The 22,418-nt window shown below is 34.0% G+C and overlaps 1 protein-coding gene across 1 annotated transcript; it reads right to left on the bottom strand.

Moving 5' to 3' along the window:
* Positions 1 to 1,795: 1,795 nt before the first annotated feature.
* On the bottom strand, positions 1,796 to 21,769 carry LOC132543921 (uncharacterized). Its single transcript, XM_060207475.1, has 16 exons — positions 21,731 to 21,769; positions 18,931 to 19,005; positions 17,293 to 17,311; positions 16,685 to 17,021; positions 14,783 to 14,944; positions 14,295 to 14,454; positions 13,763 to 13,907; positions 13,248 to 13,311; positions 9,730 to 9,903; positions 9,257 to 9,342; positions 5,389 to 5,427; positions 3,960 to 4,064; positions 3,392 to 3,432; positions 3,144 to 3,259; positions 2,886 to 2,974; positions 1,796 to 2,437 (listed from the first exon to the last, which is right to left on the bottom strand). Exons 1-16 carry the CDS (start codon positions 21,755 to 21,757, stop codon positions 2,148 to 2,150), a joined length of 1,929 nt encoding a protein of 642 aa, XP_060063458.1. The 5' UTR covers positions 21,758 to 21,769; the 3' UTR covers positions 1,796 to 2,147.
* Between the last annotated feature and the right edge of the window lie 649 nt (positions 21,770 to 22,418).

The following is a 22,418-nucleotide window of genomic DNA, read 5'->3' as shown; positions in this document are numbered from 1 at the left end:
TAATAACAAGAAATGGTTCTCAGCATTGACATGTAATACACAGTAATAACAAGAAATGCAATAACACAGAAACAAGAAATGGTTCTCATATAATACACAGTAATAACAAGAAATGGTTCGTGGCATTGACATGTAATACACAGCAATAACAAGAAATGGTTCTCAGCATTGACATGTAATACACAGCAATAACAAGAAATGGTTCTCAGCATTGACATGTAATACACAGCAATAACAAGAAATGGTTCTCATTGACATTAATACACAGACAAGAAATGGTAATTGACATGTAATACAGCAATAACAAGAAATGGTTCTCAGCATTGACATGTAATACACAGCATTGACATGTAATACACAGCAATAACAAGAAATGGTTCTCAGCATTGACATGTAATACACAGCAATAACAAGAAATGGTTCTCAGCATTGACATGTAATACACAGCAATAACAAGAAATGGTTCTCAGCATTGACATGTAATACACAGCAATAACAAGAAATGGTTCTCAGCATTGACATGTAATACACAGCAATACATGTAATACACAGCAATAACAAGAAATGGTTCGTGGCATTGACATGTAATACACAGCAATAACAAGAAATGGTTCTTGGCATTGACATGTAATACACAGCAATAACAAGAAATGGTTCTCAGCATTGACATGTAATACACAGCAATAACAAGAAATGGTTCTCAGCATTGACATGTAATACACAGCAATAACAAGAAATGGTTCTCAGCATTGACATGGTTCTCAGCATTGACATGTAATACACAGCAATAACAAGAAATGGTTCTCAGCATTGACATGTAATACACAGCAATAACAAGAAATGGTTCTCAGCATTGACATGTAATACACAGCAATAACAAGAAATGGTTCTCAGCATTGACATGTAATACACAGCAATAACAAGAAATGGTTCGTGGCATTGACATGTAATACACAGTAATAACAAGAAATGGTTCTCAGCATTGACATGTAATACACAGCAATAACAAGAAATGGTTCTCAGCATTGACATGTAATACACAGCAATAACAAGAAATGGTTCTCAGCATTGACATGTAATACACAGCAATAACAAGAAATGGTTCAAAGCATTGACATGTAATACACAGCAATAACAAGAAATAGTTCTCAATTGACATGGTATTGACATAACAGCAATAACAAGAAATGGTTCTCAGCATTGACATGTAATACACAGCAATAACAAGAAATGGTTCTCAGCATTGACATGTAATACACAGCAATAACAAGAAATGGTTCTCAGCATTGACATGTAATACACAGTAATAACAAGAAATGGTTCTCAGCATTGACATGTAATACACAGCAATAACAAGAAATGGTTCTTGGCATTGACATGTAATACACAGCAATAACAAGAAATGGTTCTCAAATGGTTCACAGTAACAAGAAATCAGCATTGACATGTAATACACAGCAATAACAAGAAATGGTTCTCAGCATTGACATGTAATACACAGCAATAACAAGAAATGGTTCGTGGCATTGACATGTAATACACAGCAATAACAAGAAATGGTTCTCAGCATTGACATGTAATACACAGCAATAACAAGAAATGGTTCATGGCATTGACATGTAATACACAGCAATAACAAGAAATGGTTCTCAGCATTGACATGTAATACACAGCAATAACAAGAAATGGTTCTCAGCATTGACATGGTTCTCAGCATTGACATGTAATACACAGCAATAACAAGAAATGGTTCTCAGCATTGACATGTAATACACAGCAATAACAAGAAATGGTTCTCAGCATTGACATGTAATACACAGCAATAACAAGAAATGGTTCTCAGCATTGACATGTAATACACAGCAATAACAAGAAATGGTTCTCAGCATTGACATGTAATACACAGGGATAACAAGAAATGGTTCTCAGCATTGACATGTAATACACAGGGATAACAAGAAATGGTTCTCAGCATTGACATGTAATACACAGTAATAACAAGAAATGGTGCGTGGCATTGACATGTAATACACAGCAAGAAATGGCGTGGGGACAAAACACTATTCTCTATGATATCTCATAAATTGTTTCTGTCCTATCTTGTAGGACTGTGCATCACTTTGAAGTGTCGCATGATACTGAAGGGTTTAATTTGCATAAATGGAGTGGAAAATATTGCCAGATCGAACCCAATGGCTGCGGCTGTCATTTAGGGATGTAGTAGGGGAAGGCTGTGACAAGGTTTCCTGTGAGTCTTCTGAATAGACATTCGGGACAGAGGGGCAGATGAGACTCTGAAACCTCCACTGGTCTGCTGGTATGAGATTCTGTTTCCCCAACCAGCACACACGATCCTGATACTGTGAGATACGGGCACACAGACACCGCAATAAACTGGCTTGGTCCTTCACCTCAGCACTGGGTATGTCTATTGTGTCTGTGACAAAAAATTATAATCAAATGAACTTTCAGTCTGGAAGAACTATAGTTTTTCGCAAAAGTAGGCTAATATACTGGGAAACAAGAACACTGACTTGTCTATCATTAACTCTGATCTTTACTGAAGACATTGTATTTAACGCTGAAAATCCTTGATCACTTTCATCACATGTGGTTAATTTTAAAATCAAATTGTATTACTGAAGTATCTGCAATATATATCCTACCTACACAGTAAGGAGAAAAGCACAGTATAGTATTCAAAGTCATTCAGTCAGGCAGAAATATTGTGACTTAACTGCACTGTACATGTTTGACACTATATGAGAATCATAGGAGTGTTATGAAAGTCAGAACAGGAAGTGTGCCAGCTTATGACGCCCTGCTATCTTCTAAAGGAGGGGGGACACAGTCAATATTCTTATAGCATGAAGCATGCAACCCACCATAGGTAAAACCAAGTGTTTGGAGATGGCTTTCGAGGCTTTCAGATGAACCTTCATTGCTCTCATGAAAGGAACTGCCTAGAATGGTGCTGCAAAGATGAAAAATACAAGTTATGCTCATTTTCTCTCGAAATTGATTATTTGTATTGTTTTTGATAATTGAATTAATTATATCTCACATATGTAGTGTATACATGTCATGTTTGTAGATAATGTGATTAATACACACATATTTAATCATGTAATAACACCACTTACTTAAGTTGTTCTTGGTCAGCGTCATTTTGAAGCCTTAGGTAGATAATGATATTGGGAGATTGATTAAGGGTCACAGGGGTCAAACTTCCCTTCCTAATGCTGTGACGGCCATGCTTCTGTAGAATGAAATTATTACAGTATCAAATCATATCATGTTAATTTAATTAAGAATGGTTCTGAATTATTTTCATTCATTTTTTTATGAAAAACAGGAAAAGCAAATGTGTTGTCTGTGGGAAATATCTTACCTGTGGGAACTGTCTATGCATATCTATGAAATTGCTCTTCACTGAAAATGATAAAAGTGGAAAGTAAGAATAATGAAGAAAATACTGATATGTTAACAGGACCTTAATTCACTGACAAAGTCATTGAAACCATGGTAAAAAAAGAATGAAACAAAAATTCACATAGACACTCCTGAAAAGGTACAAAGACAACAGAAGGGTATGTAGCTTCATCAACAACACCTGCCAGGTAAATCTTGATCCATCCAAGCAAGCAACGTCATGCTCCGAAATGAGAACAAGGTAAACAACAGCAGAACCATCGGGCATACTAACATATGTTCAGCTTTATCTCTTTGACCGGGGCTGTTAAAATTTTTATGTTTATACATGAAATAGTGTTACAAATGATTGCCCTTCACATACAAAATCTATTCACTGACACTGACATTTCTTTCTTCATATTTGTTATATATGGTAGTTTTCATAGATACCTGGAAAAAGACACTTCCTGTTATTAAGAGCAAATTGTATACAGATAGGTTGTGTCTATATTTATAATATAAGGTGTGGTCATATCAATACTTACTAATGTCCACTTGTGAGCAATCGGGTAGTTCTGTGGACAACATTTCCAGGACAGTGGTCACTACCTTCTCTTGACCATACAGCAAAACTGGTGACAAAGTCATGGCTGATCAAAAGGACAAAAATAGGTCATTGTCAAGGTTAAATTACACTATAATTATGATGAATGTAGGTCAGAATTATGAATTATTTATAATTCTAATATGCTTTCACGAAATAAATTTTGTTTGAAATATGGTCCTTTTACCAATCTTTGTTAAATGTTTTTAGTTTTTTTTTCAAGGAATCGCAATAAAATAAACGTTAAACTTTCGTGTTTTGCAAAAGATAAATGAATATATGTGAACTACTTTTTAAAAAAGGGTGTTTGTTTTGTTCGTGGTATCAGAATATCTACAATAGGCTGTTCCGTGATGGTAGATTTTTACAGACTGTTTTCCGTTTAGGTTATTGGGAGACAACTACAACTGAAGTAAATTTTACATAACTGGCTTTGTCTGTTATTCAATTTACCTAGTTCAGTTGTAGATATCCCATGAAAACCTACACAAAACAGAAAGCCGAACATTAAATAATTTAGTATTTTTAAAATTCATTTCTACGTGGTTGTTATAGCCCCTGAAAAAGTGAAAAGATAATAAGAATTTACGCGACAAACTCTACACTCGTCCCTGCCTGTAATGAAAGAAGTAGGTAAACAATTTAATCTGTTTTAAAGTGTGCTGTGATATATATCAAGTATGTGTACAAAACAAGCTGTCAAGATGTTATTTTTTGCCTTAACATGAAAACATAGAATTGTCCAAACAAGAGAGTTTATATCCCACAAAACCCTAAGTAATCCCATCTCTGGAACATTGCTGTTACATAAACATTTACTTAATGTTTTAATTGTTTTAAGTTCAACTGCTATGTACCAAAAAATAAAACCTTTTTTCTACCAGGGGAATTTAACAGTTTCAAATTTCCTGACTTCAATTTCATTCATAATCATTTTCATTCTACGTTTACAATTTTATGTGAAAAAGTATACTGTTCCACTTTAAACTTTTGCTTCAGTATGGTAGCAAACAGTGAAATCCTAGAGTTAACATCAATATCTTCAGCTGTACTTTGATGTTGATATCGGCTAATTGTGTATGTGGCTTGACAATGGTATGGCAACAGTGTACCTATATGTAAAATTAAGGAAACAATTGTTACCGTTATATTCTAAATGTTTTTGTGATTGGTATGCTCGATATATTTGTATTAAGAATTCCACCACGGTGTACCTATAGGTAAAATTTAAAAAGATATATTCACTGTAGTTAATAGAGATGTTAGAAGTACTTTACAATGGCATACAAACATGCTTGAGTCATGTATTAAAGTGAGAATTCAGTTTTACAGTGTTGAAATAAAGTGAACTTCACTGAAGTGATTTTTACCTTTCACTGGCAAAACCATAGCGTAATGTTCTGCTCTACCTGAAAAGAACACAACGAAAACTATTGAAATTCCTGACATGTTAAGCACACAGATCAAATAAATTGGAACCGAAATGATAGAAAGACCTAAAGTCACTCACCAAGGATAACATGTGAAATGTTTTTAAATAGTATTCTGTAAGTGATAAATTAAGTGTATGTGATTAAAGGCAAAAAATTATCAAAAAATAAGAGTACCCTGGCGTGTGCGTGGGCCTCACTTTTCAGGCTGAATGAAAGAAGATGTATAAACTGAACAAGCTTTTGTCATGATTGAGGTAAAAAGATAAAGTCAAAAGCGATATGATTTTACTACACAATTCATGACCATCAATAGTGCAATGCTTATTACACTAGGTAAAACAGCATGAGAAATATGGCCCCGAACAAATTTTCCATGCGATGTAAGTTTACATGGTTCACAGCCATCCTAATGCATATGCATAAAGTGACACAAATAGCGAATGAAATATGGTGTAAAAAATACGGTCAGTGGGGGACTAACAAAAGATGTGCTGTAGGAATAGGTCTTCTTTGTATAAAAAAGGGTCAAAGTTTTACCGTCACTGAGATATGTAAGATTGCCATGAAGTGCACAGTCAACACATTAGCAAACAACTCATAAATTAAATTAAACAAACAGCAGGTAAAAAGGGGTTTGTCATGAACTTCATAACCAATAACAGGATCATGTTAGTTTATAACAGTTTTATCATCTTTTCACAAGTGGTACTTAAGATAACGTCTCAAAATAATAACTATTCTAACTCTTAAATACACAGATCCATGACAATGTGGGAACTCTTTCTCTCCATGACTTCCATACCACCCTAACATATAACAAGACCTCTATCTCTCTATCACTTCATACCACCCTAACATATAACAAGACCTCTATCTCTCTATCACTTCATACCACCCTAACATATAACACGACCTCTATCTCTCTATGACTTTCATACCACCCTAACATATAACATGACCTCTCGTTCTCCATGACTTTCATACCACCCTAACATATAATATGACCTCTATCTCTCTATGATATTCAATATGACCTCTATCTCTCTATGATATACAATATGACCTCTATCTCTCTATGATATTCAATATGACCTCTATCTCTCTATGATATACAATATGACCTCTATCTCTCTATGACATAATATGACCTCTATCTCTCTATGATATTCAATATGACCTCTATCTCTCTATGATATTCAATATGACCTCTATCTCTCTATGATATACAATATGACCTCTATCTCTCTATGATATACAATATGACCTCTATCTCTCTATGACATAATATGACCTCTATCTCTCTATGACATAGCATGACCTCTATCTCTCTATGACATAACATGACCTCTATCTCTCTATGATATACAATATGACCTCTATCTCTCTATGACATAATATGACCTCTATCTCTCTATGACATAACATGACCTCTATCTCTCTTTGATATACAATATGACCTCTATCTCTCTATGATATAAAATATGACCTCTATCTCTCTATGATATACAATATGACCTCTATCTCTCTATGACATAACATAACATGACCTCTATCTCTCTATGACATAACATGACCTCTATCTCTCTATGACATAACATGACCTCTATCTCTCTATGACATAACATGACCTCTATCTCTCTATGACATAACATGACCTCTATCTCTCTATGATATAACATGACCTCTATCTCTCTATGACCTCTATCTCTCTATGACATAACATGACCTCTATCTCTCTATGATATACAATATGACCTCTATCTCTCTATGATATACAATATGACCTCTATCTCTCTATGATATACAATATGACCTCTATCTCTCTATGACATAACATGACCTCTATCTCTCTATGACATAACATGACCTCTATCTTTCTATGACATAACATGACCTCTATCTCTCTATGACATAACATGACCTCTATCTCTCTATGATATACAATATGACCTCTATCTCTCTCCTCTATCTCTCTATGATATATCTCTCTAATATACATGACCTCTATCTCTCTATGACATAATATGACCTCTATCTCTCTATGATATAACATGACCTCTATCTCTCTATGACATGACCTCTATCTCTCTATGACTCTATCTCTCTATGATATACAACATATACAATATACAATGACCTCTATCTCTCTATGACATAATATGACCTCTATCTCTCTATGACATAACATGACCTCTATCTCTCTATGACATAACATGACCTCTATCTCTCTATGATATAACATGACCTCTATCTCTCTATGATATACAATATGACCTCTATCTCTCTATGACCTCTATCTCTCTATGATATACAATATGACCTCTATCTCTCTATGACATAATATGACCTCTATCTCTCTATGACATATTATGACCTCTATCTCTCTATGACATAACATGACCTCTACCTCTCTGTGACATAATATGACCTCTATCTCTCTATGATATACAATATGACCTCTATCTCTCTATGACATAATATGACCTCTATCTCTCTATGATATACAACATGACCTCTATCTCTCTATGACATAATATGACCTCTATCTCTCTATGATATACAACATGACCTCTATCTCTCTATGACATAATATGACCTCTATCTCTCTATGATATACAACATGACCTCTATCTCTCTATGACATAATATGACCTCTATCTCTCTATGATATACAACATGACCTCTATCTCTCTGTGATATACAACATGACCTCTATCTCTCTAATATGACCTCTATCTCTCTATGACATAATGACCTCTATCTCTCTATGACATAACATGACCTCTATCTCTCTATGACATACCTCTATCTCTCTACATGACCTCTATCTCTCTATGACATAACATGACCTGACCTCTATCTCTCTATGACTATGACCTCTATATGATATGACCTCTACCTCTCTGTGACATAATATGACCTCTATCTCTCTATGATATACAATATGACCTCTATCTCTCTATGATATACAATATGACCTCTATCTCTCTATGACATAATATGACCTCTATCTCTCTATGATATAACTCTATCTCTCTATGATATACATCTCTCTATGACCTCTATCTCTCTATGACATAATATGACCTCTATCTCTCTATGATATACAACATGACCTCTATCTCTCTATGATATACAACATGACCTCTATCTCTCTATGACATAATATGACCTCTATCTCTCTATGATATCTATCTCTCTATCTGACCTCTATCTCTCTATGATATACATATGACCTCTATCTCTCTATGATATACAACATGACCTCTATCTCTCTGTGATATACAACATGACCTCTATCTCTCTATGACATAACATGACCTCTATCTCTCTATGATATAACATGACCTCTATCTCTCTATGACATAATATGGCCTCTATCTCTCTATGATATACAATATGACCTCTATCTCTCTATGACATAACATGACCTCTATCTCTCTATGACATAACATGACCTCTATCTCTCTATGACATAATATGACCTCTATCTCTCTATGATATACAATATGACCTCTATCTCTCTATGATATACAACATGACCTCTATCTCTCTATGATATACAGCATGACCTCTATCTCTCTATGACATAATATGACCTCTATCTCTCTATGACATAATATGACCTCTATCTCTCTATGATATACAACATGACCTCTATCTCTCTGTGATATACAACATGACCTCTATCTCTCTATGACATAATATGACCTCTATCTCTCTATGACATAATATGACCTCTATCTCTCTATGACATAATATGACCTCTATCTCTCTATGATATACAATATAATGTATTACATACATTTGATACCCTTCCATCTGCCAGTCTGCCTTCCCTCCATTGATTCTGTCTTTTTGATCTGCATTTTCACTCTGCTTCTTAGTGCCCTGAAAATTATATACTTATGGAATGTCACGTGGTAGGGTTAAGTCTGATGTGTTTCGCTTGTATAATTGAACCAAAAAAGACTGACAGGAGCACAGAAGTATTTCTGATTTTGTTTTTCAAAAGGTAGGAAGCTATTTAAATCTTTGTACAATATATTCATAAGGATGTGCGATACATATTGCTGTGTACACTCTTTATCTATCACAATGGTCTTTCATTGTTACTAATTGAAAATAGTGAGAAAGTTGCGTGAGAGTTGAGCAAATGTGATTAACAGAATAAACTTCTTTACATATCTGGTAAATATTAACATACGATAATGAGTGATTCAGCTTACTTCTGTGATAAATTGATTCCAAATATTTCAGGATTATACTCAGACCTACTCGTTAGTATTAGGTATAAATCCTGTACTGGAATCCCAAGTTTGCTTTTCTCTGTCAAACTTCACTGCTAACCAGAACTGTGGTTTACATGTGGTGTTGAGGATCATAAAGATGTCTCCGATATTGACTTCCAGTTGACCCGCTGTCCGATCTCCTTGCCACTTAAAGTTACTCCTGTCAATAAATTATTCTGTCTCCATTTTACTATTGAAGAACATGCAATAAAAATGTCCTGTCTCCTTGCCACTTAAATTTATTGTGTTCAATAAATTATTCTTTCTCCATTTTGCCATTGAAAACATGCAACAAAATTTTTAAGGACTGGGTAAATTATTGTCTCCATTTTATCCTATTGACATTTTGTTTATCCTTTGTTTCAAACTATACAAGCAGACTCAGCTATAACTGTACTTGATGACCCTAGGAAATTAACTTGAATATTTTAAAGTACTGATGATGTGGCAAAAATAAAACTCATTTTGTCAGTCCGTGTGGACATTTACAATGACACATATCTAACTTCTACGATGCATTTTTGTGTTGGTGCACCTCCCCGTTTGTTTTTTTTTACTTTTATTTCAATCTTCCATTTACATCTCCTGCAGTAATTACACTATGATATAGGTGACCTGTCATTTCTTAATGTTTATCAGTGACAAGTAGAAGGGGCAGAAGTAATGGCAGACCTTAACAATAGCTAACGAAGACATTACTTTTGTAAATAGGTTTTATTAATTTGATCCAAATAATTTGCAGAAACCTGATCTTGATATCGCAACAATTTGTTGAATATGAGTTTGTATCACAAATGAGACGTCTTACAACTGAGCATCTGAAAAAATCTTTGTTATTTTCTCCTTTTGAAAACAATTAGACTTGATTTCATAATAACTGAAACTGGAAAGTGTCTTATTTGATAACCATGGAAACCCTAATATCATACAATACGACTATTACAAGAGGGTGATAGATATATATAAAGGATCCTGAACTGTGCTAGAGAATATCTCGTTAAAAAATGACTTTGGTGAAATTGATGTACACAGGAGATGAAATCGTGATAATGTTTTAACTTCATTCTGAATGAAACGTCTTCCATGAAAATAATTGCCATAACCATGGAAACCATCGATGTAGCTCCCTTAATATAACACATAAAACAACGTTTGTCTCGCAATTATAATGTGTTAAAATAACAAAAGTTCTTCAACTATGTTGTTTGTGTATGCCGTCGTGACTGTGATATTGATGCTATTGAGGTACAGCCACTGTATGGTAAGTGTGATGATATTAATTCCTGACTGTGATATTGATGCTATTGAGGTACAGCCACTGTATGGTAAGTGTGATGATATTAATTCCTGACTGTGATATTGATGCTATTGAGGTACAGCCACTGTATGGTAAGTGTGATGATTTTAATTCCTGACCACTGTGAAGTGTGATGATGATGTTATTGAGGTACAGCCACTGTATGGTAAGTGTGATGATTTTAATTCCTGACTGTGATATTGATGTTATTGAGGTACAGCCACTGTATGGTAAGTGTGATGATATTAATTCCTGACTGTGATATTGATGTTATTGAGGTACAGCCACTGTATGGTAAGTGTGATGATTTTAATTCCTGACTGTGATATTGATGTTATTGAGGTACAGCCACTGTATGGTAAGTGTGATGATTTTAATTCCTGACTGTGATATTGATGCTATTGAGGTACAGCCACTGTATGGTAAGTGTGATGATATTAATTCCTGACTGTGATATTGATGCTATTGAGGTACAGCCACTGTATGGTAAGTGTGATGATATTAATTCCTGACTGTGATATTGATGTTATTGAGGTACAGCCACTGTATGGTAAGTGTGATGATTTTAATTCCTGACTGTGATATTGATGCCAGCCACTGTATGGTAAGTGTGATGATATTAATTCCTGACTGTGATATTGATGCTATTGAGGTACAGCCACTGTACTGTAAGTGTGATGATTTAATTCCTGACTGTGATATTGATGCTATTGATGCCACTGTATATTGAGATTTTAATTCCTGTACAGCCACTGTATGGTAAGTGTGATGATATAAATTCCTGACTGTGATATTGATGCTATTGAGGTACAGCCACTGTATGGTAAGTGTGATGATTTTAATTCCTGTTGTGATATTGATGCTATTGAGGTACAGCCACTGTATGGTAAGTGTGATGATTTTAATTCCTGACTGTGATATTGATGCTATTGAGGTACAGCCACTGTATGGTAAGTGTGATGATATTAATTCCTGACTGTGATATTGATGCTATTGAGGTACAGCCACTGTATGGTAAGTGTGATGATTTTAATTCCTGTTGTGATATTGATGCTATTGAGGTACAGCCACTGTATGGTAAGTGTGATGATTTTAATTCCTGTTGTGATATTGATGCTATTGAGGTACAGCCACTGTATGGTAAGTGTGATGATATTAATTCCTGACTGTGATATTGATGCTATTGAGGTACAGCCACTGTATGGTAAGTGTGATGATATTAATTCCTGACTGTGATATTGATGCTATTGAGGTACAGCCACTGTATGGTAAGTGTGATGATTTTAATTCCTGACTGTGATATTGATGCTATTGAGGTACAGCCACTGTATGGTAAGTGTGATGATTTTAATTCCTGACTGTGATATTGATGCTATTGAGGTACAGCCACTGTATGGTAAGTGTGATGATTTTAATTCCTGTTGTGTTATTGATGCTATTGATGCTATTGAGGTACAGCCACTGTATGGTATTTGTGATGTTTTTAATTCCTGACTGTGATATTGATGCTATTGAGGTACAGCCACTGTATGGTAAGTGTGATGATTTTAATTCCTGATTGTGAAATTTCTCTTCTTGAAGTATGGTGTGATGACAATATTATTGAGGTACAGCCGCTGTATGGTAAGTGTGATGATATTAATTCCTGACTGTGATATTGATGCTATTGAGGTACAGCCACTGTATGGTAAGTGTGATGATTTTAATTCCTGATTGTGAAAGGTCTGTTTCTTGATTGGGATATACCCATTTCCCTAATCTATCTATGTTGGTAACATTTTGCTTTTGATTATTCTAGTAGCTTTCACTTTCTATACTCAGAGCTAGGAAATTTCTCTTCTTTATAAGTAAAGTATGACAAATTAATACCCCCTCTCCCCCTCCACCTCTCCCCCCTCCCCTTCTACCCCTCCAAGCTGAAATATCTGGAATAACTAAACCTTTGTAGAAAAATAAACAATCACAACCAAGTACTCGGAATTACTGTGTCATCTTTCTCCTTCACCACAATAAGATATCGGTGTCTATAATGTATTCTGCTGCAGTCCTTGGAATCAATGCGCCACTCCCTCCCTTACCTAACTCAGAGAGTGTTTCATCATCTCTTCCCATTTCTAGCAAACGGATAAATATGCTACTTTCTTTTCCCTTTCCAAGCAAACAGGATAACTGTACAACTCTTTTCCCATTTGGAAATAATTACTGACCTAGTGTAGAAAAAATCACCATTGCTTTTGTTTTCCTTCATCCACTTCAAAGCATCCTGATTCACTGAAATCAACGATTGATACACGATAAAATATCTCTCTATAGAAAAATATAGTCAGATATCTCAATCCTATTTTTGTATATCATTACTGGAAGGATAAAACAGTATCGTCCATTAACATGTATTTATAATTGAGTTGAAGCGGTGTTTTAAACTGAAACTGCTGCTATGTTGCAATAAAATTCAACACTTTAACATCCAATACCTTATTACTAATATTTTCAAGAGCTTAAGAACGGAGACTAATGAATTACACATGGAGTTACAAATGGTAATTCATTAAAATAAGAAACATAAGAACCAAAATATTACATAAAAATAACAAGAGTATACCCATGTTCTGGAAGTATCTTCAGCTTAACTACCTGTTTTATGAACAACCTTATCCCACTCTCAAAATTGTTATAATTTCACCAAAGTGATAAAGTAGAATTCTAAAAAGAAAGAACCAACCTTTTTTGTTATGCACACAATTGAGTTCAATGCTGTCGACTTTGAAGGCAAGACTATCACCGCTGAGTGTTTTTCTAACCTGTTCTTGAGTACAGTTACAAAATACCTGTGTGACAGAGTTACCCGTCTCGTTGCTTAGGACAGCCTGCAATATATACATACAACATAGCTACAATAACTATAGGACAAATGGGCACAGCTTCCTTATTTAACTGATCATTCATTTTGATCCTAAGTATCAATACAAATTTTCTTTTCACTACATTATTATTAGATAGAGAATCATGTCTTTTAACATAATTGATGTTTTAGTTAAACTGAGGTAGAGACAAAAGCCTCTGGGGCTTGAGTCTGCATGATAATGCCAAGCTGTGGTGCCCAGCAACAGATCGTTTCACATGAAAATTACCATATCAGAATTATAATATAAGCTTAATGCTTAATGTTTTAAAATTGTTTAATTATTGAATAAATTATTATTTGAACCCAAATCAATTGTGTTGTCACATGACAACTTCCCAGTAAAACTTACAGACATGATCTGGTCCCCCGCACTCAGACAGTTGGTGAGCGACTTGTCAAGAATATTCTGGATGAAGATACCGGTTGCATTTCCACCTGTTATTTCTAGTTTATTACCAAGAAATGGTAATGCCATCTTCACATTGAATCTAGGGTCATGGCTATTTGCCCTTTATTGAGAAAAAATAAACAAGATATTTATAGCTGATGTACGTTAACTACAGCAATTTCACTACTTGGTTTGAACACTCGATTTTTTTTTATTCTCTCTTTGTATACAAAAAGATAAAAAAAATTCACTGTTCGTACACAAAAAACTGCTTTCTAATTCATCAATCATTCCTTGTTTAAAATAAAATCTAGCCACGCCCACTTTATAATGATAGGAGTCAATGGTGACATGTCACCTTTGTGACTGGTCACGATTTGTTCATGATGGCATTCCTGTTACTATCTACAGACAATGATATACACATATCAATATGACAATATATCTACCTTTCTAGTAAACTCGGTATCATTGACGTGATGACCTCATAGTTAGTTATTTCATTTTCATCACTGACACTTGAATCCTCAGATGTTTCGCTCTTCGCCATTTGCACATGAATAATGTCATCTTCTTCCATTCTAGGGCTGTCTCCTGAAAGAAAGAAACAGCTGTCTGACACAGATAAATATCTCTGTTTAAAAATTTTTTACGATATCTAGATTAAGTCCACGATTAGGATACTCTGTTTGTACTGTAATCCTCAGTCAAAATAGGGAATAAAATATCAGATGTAGATCACTGAGATGTTTGTAAATATCAGATGTAGATCACTGGTATGTTTGTAAATATCAGATGTAGATCACTGGTGTAGGTGTAGATCACTGAGATGTTTGTAAATATCAGATGTAGATCACTGGTATGTTTATAAATATCAGGTGTAGATCACTGAGATGTTTGTAAATATCAGATGTAGATCACTGAGATGTTTGTAAATATCATATGTAAATCACTGAGATGTTTGTAAATATCAGGTGTAGATCAATGGTATGTTTGTAAATATCAGATGTAGATCACTGGTATGTTTATAAATATCAGGTGTAGATCAATGGTATGTTTGTAAATATCAGATGTAAATCACTGAGATGTTTGTAAATATCAGGTGTAGATCAATGGTATGTCTGTAAATATCAGATGTAGATCAATGGTATGTTTGAAAATATCAGATGTAGATCACTGGTTTGTTTGTAAATATCAGATGTAGATCACTGGTATGTTTGTAAATATCAGGTGTAAATCACTGAGATGTTTGTAAATATCAGATGTAGATCACTGGTATGTTTATAAATATCAGATGTAGATCAATGAGATATTTGTAAATATCAGATGTAGATCACTGAGATGTTTGTAAATATCAGGTGTAGATCAATGGTATGTTTGTAAATATCAGATGTAGATCAATGAGATATTTGTAAATATCAGATGTAGATCACTGAGATGTTTGTAAATATCAGTGTAGATCAATGGTATGTTTGTAAATATCAGATGTAGATCACTGAGATGTTTGTAAATATCAGATGTAGATCACTGGTTTATTTGTAAATATCAGTGTAGATCACTGGTATGTTTGTAAATATCAGATGTAGATCAATGGTATGTTTGTAAATATCAGATGTAGATCACTGGCATGTTTATAAATATCAGGTGTAGATCAATGGTATGTTTGTAAATATCAGATGTAGATCACTGGTTTGTTTGTAAATATCAGTGTAGATCACTGGTATGTTTGTAAATATCAGATGTAGATCACTGAGATGTTTGTAAATATCAGTGTAGATCACTGGTATGTTTGTAAATATCAGATGTAGATCACTGAGATGTTTGTAAATATCAGTGTAGATCACTGGTATGTTTGTAAATATCAGGTGTAGATCAATGGTATGTTTGTAAATATCAGGTGTAGATCACTGGTATGTTTGTAAATATCAGGTGTAGATCACTGAGATGTTTGTAAATGAATGATTTATTTGGGGTATAAATAACCAGATTACATGACATAGCAATACTATTTCTGTCCATACCTGTGTATCAAATGTATGTCATGTAAAGCAGTCCTTGCTATAAAGTAAAAATTTGTATCATAAAAATATTTCTGACTGCTGCGAGGCTGTTGTGAAAGAAAATATTGCTAGCTTTTTGCCTGTATTTTCTGAAAATTTTCCCAGATATTTTGTCATGATCAGAGAGAGTTTCAGACTCAAGACCTTTATCATAATTGTCAAATTACAAGACTTCGAATGTTCCCCCAATCCTTAAAAGACCTTCTTTAACAGAACCTTGGCCAACTTACAGTCTTTCTAACAGTTAACCTACCCAACTCTCTGCCATTTTCATATTGAGATGATCCTAACCCACTGCCTTTTTCATCGTGACATTTTTCAGACTCGCTGGTGCCATGATGTTTTACAAAACATGATGTAGCTGCTATGTCAATCTGGTGATGAAAGTTAAAGGACAGCTTTGGTGTCTCTTTCTCTTTCCTTGATTCAGAAATATGAACCTTCATTCCCAAGCTTTCTGGTCGGTTATTACTAATCGCAGAAACATTCTTGAAATTTTCCAGTGGTCCTTGGTGGCTAGTTTTGTTGTTGTGAACTAAATGACTTGTACAGCGGGAAAGTTCACCAGGATTTGTATGGTTGCGTGAATTACCCCTCAATGTAGGGGGAAGAGTGTTGTACTTTGGTTCTGTAAACAAATATGTGAGAGAATGAGTCCGGATAGACTTACTTGAGACTTGTGATAACGCAAAATACAGGTATGATTATGTAGAACTTTAATCTAATTGATTTATTAATAAGTAATGTATCATGTCGAATTTTCACCAAAAATATTGGATGGTTAATATACAATTGTGTAGTTGTATTATCAGTACACGATACACGGGATATACCCATGATTTGAACAAGTGTTAACGTAAACTGATATAGTGTAACATTTTTACATAATTAATGCTTACCAAGTGATGAACCTGATGGCTGAAAACACGAAAAAAAAATGTGATAGACTGTTATCTGCCAAATAAAATCTGATGTTGATGTGACTTGTGTCAAACACAAGTGCAACACACAGTAATGTGGCATCCCTCTGTGTGACATACATACATTTGTGTATCATACATAAGTGTGATGTACATAAATATGATATACATACATGTTATATATATAACACAAATCTGATATACATACATGTTATATACATAACACAAATCTGATATACATACATGTTATATATATAACACAAATATGATATATATACATGTTATATACATAACACAAATCTGATATACATACATGTTATATACATAACACAAATCTGATATACATACATGTTATATATATAACACAAATATGATATACATACATGTTATATACATAACACAAATCTGATATACATACATGTTATATACATAACACAAATATGATACCAATATACATAAATGTTATATACATAAATGTGAGATATACATAAATGTTATATACATAAATGAGATATACATATACATAAATGTGAGATATACATAAATGTGAGATATACATAAATGAGATATACATATACATAAATGTGAGATATACATAAATGAGATATACATATACATAAATGTGAGATATACATAAATGAGATATACATAAATGAGATATACATATACATAAATGTGAGATATACATAAATGTGAGATATACATAAATGTGAGATATACATATATGTGAGATATACATAAATGAGATATACATAAATGAGATATACATAAATGAGATATACATAAATGAGATATACATATACATAAATGTGAGATATACATAAATGTGAGATATACATAAATGTGAGATATACATATATGAGATATACATAAATGAGATATACATAAATGAGATATACATATACATAAATGTGAAATTTCTTTATGGGTTACTGCTTGCGATTCTTTACCCTGTAAAATCTTGGAGACCATCTGAACAAATGGTGGCAGTTTGTCAAGATTTTTACTTTGGTGTGGTTTATTCATCAAAAAAACATACAAGTATCTGAAGCTAAATGTCCAGATCTTTAGTGCAATTTTAACTGAAAAAAGTTTTGTACAAATAGCATCAAGTAAGATCAAATAAAGTAGATCGTAATTGTATAAATGGAACACTATTGATATGTCTGTCACAGTATGATTCTAATTAGGGTATATGTCTGTCACAGTATGATTCTAATTAGGGTATATGTCTGTCACAGTATGATTCTAATTAGGGTATATGTCTGTCACAGTATGATTCTAATTAGGGTATATGTCTGTCACAGTTGATTCTAATTAGGGTATATGTCTGTCACAGTATGATTCTAATTAGGGTATATGTCTGTCACAGTTGATTCTAATTAGTATATGTCTGTCACAGTATGATTCTAATTAGGGTATATGTCTGTCACAGTATGATTCTAATTAGGGTATATGTCTGTCACAGTATGATTCTAATTAGGGTATATGTCTGTCACAGTATGATTCTAATTAGGGTATATGTCTGTCACAGTATGATTCTAATTAGGGTATATGTCTGTCACAGTATGATTCTAATTAGGGTATATGTGTCTGATGTGTTACTGATGAACCTACCTGGAAATCATCTGAAATACCGGATACAATTTGTCTGTTATCAATATATTGTCTGTCAGGCTCGGGAAGACTCATCTGTGAAAACAGAACACAGATAACAATGTAAATTGTTGCTGTAGAAGTGTTTAATTAATAGTTTTAAGAGGAAAATTTCATCATCATTATCATCATCATCAGCAGCAGCATACTAAATAATGAAATGTCACAACCTCCTTTACCTCCATAAGTGATAAACAAACATTAGGTCGAACTGTTTATCACATATAGAATAAGATTATCACCTCTGAAATAAAGATGAAATTATGAAATTTCCGAACAATCTTCAATCACTTTATTTCACCAAATCTTGTGTTGTAAGTGAAATGGTCTGTCTGTGGAATGGTCTGTAAGTGGAATGGTCTGTAAGTGGAATGGTCTGTAAGTGGAATGATCTGTAAGTGGAATGGTCTGTAAGTGGTCTGTAAGTGGAATGATCTGTAAGTGGAATGATCTGTAAGTTGAATGGTCTGTCTGTGGAATGGTCTGTAAGTGGAATGGTCTGTAAGTGGTCTGTAAGTGGAATGATCTGTAAGTGGAATGGTCTGTCTGTGGATGATCTGTAAGTGGAATGATCTGTAAGTGGAATTGTCTGTAAGTGGAAGGGTCTGTTAGTGGAATTATCTGTAAGTGGAATGATCTGTAAGTGGAATGGTCTGTCTGTGCAATGATCTGTAAGTGGAATGGTCTGTAAGTGGTCTGTAAGTGGAATTGTCTGTAGGTGGAATGATCTGTAAGTGGAATGGTCTGTAAGTGAAATGGTCTGTAAGTGGTCTGTAAGTGGAATGGTCTGTAAGTGGAATGGTCTGTAAGCTGAATGGTCTGTAAGTGGAATGGTCTGTAAATGGAATGGTCTGTAAGTGGAATGGTATGTAAGTGGTAGTATTGTCTGTAAGTGGAATGGTCTGTAAGTGGTAGTATTGTCTGTAAGTGGAATGGTCTGTCTGTGGAATGGTCTGTAAGTGGAATGGTCTGTCTGTGGAATGGTCTGTAAGTGGAATGGTCTGTAAATGGAATAGTCTGTAAGTGGAATGGTATGTAAGTGGTAGTATTGTCTGTAAGTGGAATGGTCTGTAATTGGTAGTATTGTCTGTAAGTGGAATGGTCTGTCTGTGGAATGGTCTGTAAGTGGAATGGTCTGTAAATGGAATAGTCTGTAAGTGGAATGGTATGTAAGTGGTAGTATTGTCTGTAAGTGGAATGGTCTGTAATTGGTAGTATTGTCTGTAAGTGGAATGGTCTGTCTGTGGAATGGTCTGTAAGTGGAATGGTCTGTAAGTGGAATGGTCTGTAAGTGGTAGTATTGTCTGTAAGTGGTAGTATTGTCTGTAAGTGGAATGATCTGTAACTGCCATATTATTGATCTGGACTGAGAATGATTTCACTCTGATCTGATGAATTTTCTACCTTCTTTGGATTCAACATCATTCTTCTGTTCATGAAGTCAAATCTCTTTTTTATTGCCATCAAAAAATATAGAGCAAACCTGGAAATCATTTTCAAGAACTTGTCTTCGTTAAGTTAAATCTCTGAATTGTCTTCACATCATTGAAACTATATTTACATAAATTAACAGTAAGAGTAAACATACTTATCCTAGAAACCCTCTTCTTCTTGTTCCTTTCTGATATCTGTTTAAAGACTTACTTACTTATGACTCTGCTATGAAGTTAAACACATCACTTGAAAAAACAGTATTACTTTTCCATCAACTGAAGAAGTTTCCAGAAGATTATATTACGTGTGACTCATATGAAAATACAAGGGTAGCTTTTCATCTACGGACATAACAATGCTAATTCATTTGGCAACTAAAATTAAAGTGTTTAGATAAATTTGATTGCTGCAACTGTTCATGTCTGTTTATAATAAAAACAATAGAATAAAAGAAAACAATAAAATATAGCCGAGTGACCTTAAGCTATCCAGACTTGCTGCAGTCGTGGATGATCAAATTCCATATACAGTCATGTTGAAAATCTTTTTAAATATTTGCACTGAAGCACATTTCAAAACGCATCCATAATTAGATACTAACAGTATAGCACTATAAAAACTTCACTATACAGCTGTTTTGTCCTAGGGTTTGTCAGACAGTGATACTACTGACAGATATTATTGTGGCCGATCGGAAATATCAAAATCAGTCCAACATCAGAACACAGATGAGGAGGTCTGCTAACCTCAAAATTAAATAAAGATATTTTCCTCAATGAATGATTTCACAATAACTGTGCCGCTATTTAAACGATTCAAAATACGCAGGATATAGGAAACATTGGGGTTCTTTGATCATACAAAAATACATATGTGAATAGCACCTTTGACAATTAAGGATTTAACTTCAATCTTCCCGGCAAGTTTTGATTCGGAGATCTACAAAGAGTTGACAAACATCCTCAAAATTTGGTAGACAAGAAATAAAAATCTTGATCCTCTATGGACAAATATGAAATATTTAACATTATACAATAGTTTGGAAATATTCCTAGCTTCATTACCATATTACAGTTAACAATAACAATTAACAATTCTTTGCAATATTAGCATCCATGGCTACTGACAGTTTGAAATATGAAATCATTTAATCTTACTAAGTTTCCATTTACAGATTAATTAAAGTAAATAAGTCAGTTTCATTTAAGTTTATCATGTCAGATTTGACACTTGTCATTTCAGTCTACTTGGTCAGATAAACGTTTCACAATCCTTTTTTCAATTTACCTGGTCAGATAAACGTTTCACAATCCTTTTTTCAATTTACCTGGTCAGATAAACGTTTGAAATTCATTACTTCCACACTGGATTTGAGTTCATCATACAGGATCTCCAGTTCATGTTTGGCATTGAACAGCTGAATTCGCTGGGAAGACTCATCGTTTGCCCTGATCTGTTCTTTAATCCGTAGTTCCTCTATCTGTAAGTAACAAGCGTTTTTTTCTGCAGAGAGTTGCCACTATTGAATGTCAAACAATTAACAGCTGAAAGAGATTTGTTGTAACAGAGTACTGTACATCGCTAGTGAATGAATGTAAAATCTAATGTAAAAGAACTGGTTCTAGTCATCTGTTGTAATTGTTTGAAATGGATCCAGCACCTGGCTGGTACAGAGATGTTGGTGGCAAAACTTTTGAAAATTATATCTATATAGAAATACATGATTTAGAAATCATAGCTTACATCAATTGAGAATTCTAAGGTCAATACATGGATTGAAAAATATAATAAAGACATATTGATAGAGACAAATTGAGTTGATATAACTATAACATATCAAGCAACATGTGTTTATGCTATAGCTTTAATAGCATTGCTTTATCAAAAACAATGTATGAATGAAATAAATGGCCAGGAGACACTTAAAACATCTGCAAATACCAGATTAGAGATGGCATTTTACCTTTTGTCATTAACTACCGGTACTAACGAGTTCACAAAAATCACTTCAATCC

The sequence above is a fragment of the Ylistrum balloti genome, unplaced genomic scaffold (assembly GCF_031769215.1).
Source record: "Ylistrum balloti isolate Yb309-2 unplaced genomic scaffold, AGI_CSIRO_Ybal_v1 Utg369772, whole genome shotgun sequence".
NCBI classification, from domain to species: Eukaryota; Metazoa; Mollusca; class Bivalvia; order Pectinida; family Pectinidae; genus Ylistrum; species Ylistrum balloti.
This window is presented reverse-complemented; position numbering and strand designations above follow the sequence as displayed.

Excerpts from the sequence above, each read along its gene's own strand:
- LOC132543921 (XM_060207475.1), bottom strand. The coding sequence starts at position 21,757 with ATGAATTTCAAACGTTTATCTGACCAG. Across the intron at positions 14,455-14,782 it reads ATACCGAGTTTACTAGAAAG|GGCAAATAGCCATGACCCTA; the intron begins GTAGATATATTG and ends TTCTCAATAAAG. Across the intron at positions 13,312-13,762 it reads TTGTGTGCATAACAAAAAAG|TGAATCAGGATGCTTTGAAG; the intron begins GTTGGTTCTTTC and ends CGTTGATTTCAG.